This window comes from Cryptomeria japonica, chromosome 2 (genome assembly GCF_030272615.1).
Source record: "Cryptomeria japonica chromosome 2, Sugi_1.0, whole genome shotgun sequence".
Taxonomy (NCBI): domain Eukaryota; kingdom Viridiplantae; phylum Streptophyta; class Pinopsida; order Cupressales; family Cupressaceae; genus Cryptomeria; species Cryptomeria japonica.
The window spans coordinates 111,256,811-111,259,962 of NC_081406.1; the positions used below are offsets into that span (position 1 = coordinate 111,256,811).

At 38.7% G+C, this 3,152-nt stretch overlaps 1 protein-coding gene across 1 annotated transcript; it reads right to left on the reverse strand.

Annotated features, from left to right (window-relative positions):
- Positions 1-270: 270 nt before the first annotated feature.
- On the reverse strand, positions 271-2,884 carry LOC131859410 (receptor kinase-like protein Xa21). Its single transcript, XM_059213114.1, has 3 exons — positions 1,924-2,884; positions 810-1,778; positions 271-710 (listed from the first exon to the last, which is right to left on the reverse strand). Exons 1-3 carry the CDS (start codon positions 2,882-2,884, stop codon positions 271-273), a joined length of 2,370 nt encoding a protein of 789 aa, XP_059069097.1.
- Between the last annotated feature and the right edge of the window lie 268 nt (positions 2,885-3,152).

A 3,152-nucleotide genomic window follows, 5' to 3' on the forward strand; every position in this document is an offset into this window, starting at 1 on the left:
AATATTGTACTGCTCTTCATATTTGATGCTGCACACGCATAGAATTACTAGCAAGAGCGTTCTTGGTCATTACTCTGAAAAAGAAAGTGACACATTTTGAGAGCTCTGCTGCACATTATTGGTCTCATAGTCAATCAGTAAGCACTGGAATATCTACAAGGATGTTGAATAATAAAATTCCTAATTGAAATTTCTCTGAGAGAAGACTTGATGCATGCAAACACAGAACCATTACAAAGTATTTAGACTATTTTGGGGGGGGGTTTCCGTTTAGAATGAAAAACTTTGGCTTTCATCATCATTGCCACCAACATTTCTGCTATTTAGCAACGATGATAACTCTATCTGAAATGTAGTAGCTGAAGCAACTCCAAGGAAACTGTCTTTGAGAATATGCAATATTTTTACTATGTCAATCATACTCGGGCGTTCTTCTGGGGATTCTTTTGTACAAAGCAAACCTACACAGATGAGTTTCTTGAGGCAATTCAATGCCTTATTTTCATCATTGTTCAGGTCACCACTTAAAAAATTTCTGTCAACCACATCATCTATTGTATTCGGAAAACATCTGCTCACCCACTTATGCAAGTTCATACCTTCTATGAATATGCTGCCGGTTGGCTTCTTTCTAGTCATCATCTCTAATAGCATTATTCTATAGCTGTAAACATCTCCTTTTGTAGTAACATGTCCACTCACTCCATACTCTGCATTCAAGACATTCATAATAAGACTTCATATTAACTATTTTTCACAACAAATGCCAAATAAAAACTAAAAGTTCATACTAGCAATTAGAACTCAACCTGGAGCAATATATCCAATGGATCCTTTCAGGGTGTGTGTAGAAGTGTATGAATCAATGGAGTTTCCCAGAGACAAGCTTGAAATGCCAAAATCTGTCAAAAAGGCTGTCATGTCCTCACCAAGAAGCACATTACTGGGCTTTAGATCACAATGGATGACTTGCACAAAACATCGGTGATGAAGGTATTCCATGCCTTGTGCAACGTCCAATGCTATGCTAAGCCTTTGAATCAAATCCAAGTGACACAGTTGACCTTGAGAGCTTTGTTCGCCTGCAGGATATAAAAAAATGTCTAGACTGCCATTTGGCACAAGAGGAAATATTAAAGCTTTGACATCTAAATCCAAATAAGAGGTTATGATTTTAAGCCGAACTCTCCTTAAAATATTGCACTCTCTATCAAAACTTTTCCTTGCATATTCATCCAGGATATTAAGAACTTTGATAGCAACCATTGTGCCATCTTGTAGAACCCCTTTGAACACTTTTCCAAAGCTACCAACTCGTAATAAGTTGGCCTCATTGAACCCATCAGTTGCAGCGAGAAGTTCTTGAAATGAAACTTTCTGAGGGCCCACCTCAAAGGGTTTCAAGGTCACAGACCGTGTCTTGCAATAGCATCTCCACATGAAAAACATGACCACACAACAAATAACAAACACTCCAGTCCCAATGGGTATAAGTACAGTTTGTAGATACCTGAGACTTTGATGTTTGGGAGCAGCGCATGGCGGTAACATTACCCAAGGTCCACATAGCCCAAGATTTCTAGTAAACGATGTTACATAAAGCTTTTTGAAAACACCATGTTTTGGGACTTCTCCTGACAACTGGTTTATAGACAAATTAAGATGCTGAAGTGCTGTAAGCTTTTCCAAAGTCAATGGTATCCTTCCTGACAAATTGTTGGAAGAGAAATCTAAGTCTTTGAGGTTTTTAAGTTTCTCTAGAGAATCTGGAATTGGACCTTCAAGTTTATTAAAAGAAAAATTCAACTGTTCAAGTGCTATACAATCTCCTATTATATTTGGAATAGAGCCTGTTAATTGATTCGCTGAAATATCTATAACTTGAACTTTAATCCATCTTACTTGAACTTTAATCCATCTTACTGAGTTCTGCAGGCAGGGGACCCTCCAAGAAATTACTGAAAAGATTGAAACGGAAAAGTAAATTTGGAAGTACCGCCACCTGTGGAGGTATGCGTCCATGGAGCTTGTTGCTTGAGAGATCAAGCGCTTCCAACTTCCTGCAATCACCTAAACCTGAAGGAATAGTTCCTGTTAGCTCGTTGGTATCAAGGTACAAGTATCGTATCTGCTGGAGATAGGAAAGCGAGTCAGGAATTTTTCCAGAAATGTTATTGTGTGAAAGAGATAGAACCCCTAGGTTCTTTAGCTGACCAATCTCCGTTGGGATGTTTCCTTGTGAATTATTGAAACCCAAGAATAGTCTCTCCAACCTTTGGAGCTTACCGATTGCAGAAGGAATCACACCTGTCAAAAGATTTATATTTAAAGATAGTAGAGTTAGATTGGTGAGGTATCCAATCTGCGGAGGAAATTCTCTTCTTATTCTGTTGTAACCCAAGTTTAAAATTTCTAAATGTGTAGAAAGGTGTCCCACAGATGAGGGTATGAGACCTGTGAAATGATTATCATCACAGTCTATTTGTGTAAGAAAAGAACAATTAATAAGAGCAGTGAGAAACGGTAAGCTTGTGGTGCTACCACTAACAAACTGATTACTCCACAAAGAAAGAGCCCTAAGTGCACGCAAATTTCCTAACTCTGTGGGGACTATTCCACTTAGCTGGTTGTTGGGTAAGACAAGAAATTGAAGTTGCGAACAATTGAAGAGAGATACAGGAATCCTGCCGCTGAAATTGTTCCCACCCATATACAAGTTTGTCAAGTGGATAGTCTTGGAGAACAACTTCGTTGGAATTTCTCCAGATAAGTGATTTTCAGCTACGCTCATTATCTCCAGGGAAGTGCAATTTGACAAGGAGGAAGCAATTTCTCCAGTAAGATGGTTCAAATGCAAATACAAGACACGTAGCTGAGAAAGCATACCCAGTTCCCAAGGAATATAACCCTCAAGACTGCTCTCAGATAGCCGTATAAAGTTCAAAGACTCGATATGTTTCCCAAGGAGTTGGGAATGTTACCTGTTAAATTATTTCGGCCAAGGTGAAGGAATGATAAATTTGGGAGAAAACCCAGAGCTGAAGGAATCCCTACATCCAAATGGTTTTCCGCAAAAGATAAAGCAATTATACTATTGCAGGTACCAAGAGTAGAAGGAATTGAAAGTAGAGGATCTTTAAGCGAAAGAGGCT

Bases quoted from the DNA above. Each gene is read 5' to 3' on its own strand.
- LOC131859410 (XM_059213114.1), bottom strand. From the start codon at position 2,884: ATGCTTTCTCAGCTACGTGTCTTGTATTTGCATTTGAACCATCTTACT. The intron at 1,779-1,923 runs GTAAGATGGATT...ATAAACTTGAAG, and splicing joins TCCCCTGCCTGCAGAACTCA to GTCCAATTCCAGATTCTCTA. The intron at 711-809 runs GTTGAGTTCTAA...TCTTGAATGCAG, and splicing joins CATTGGATATATTGCTCCAG to AGTATGGAGTGAGTGGACAT.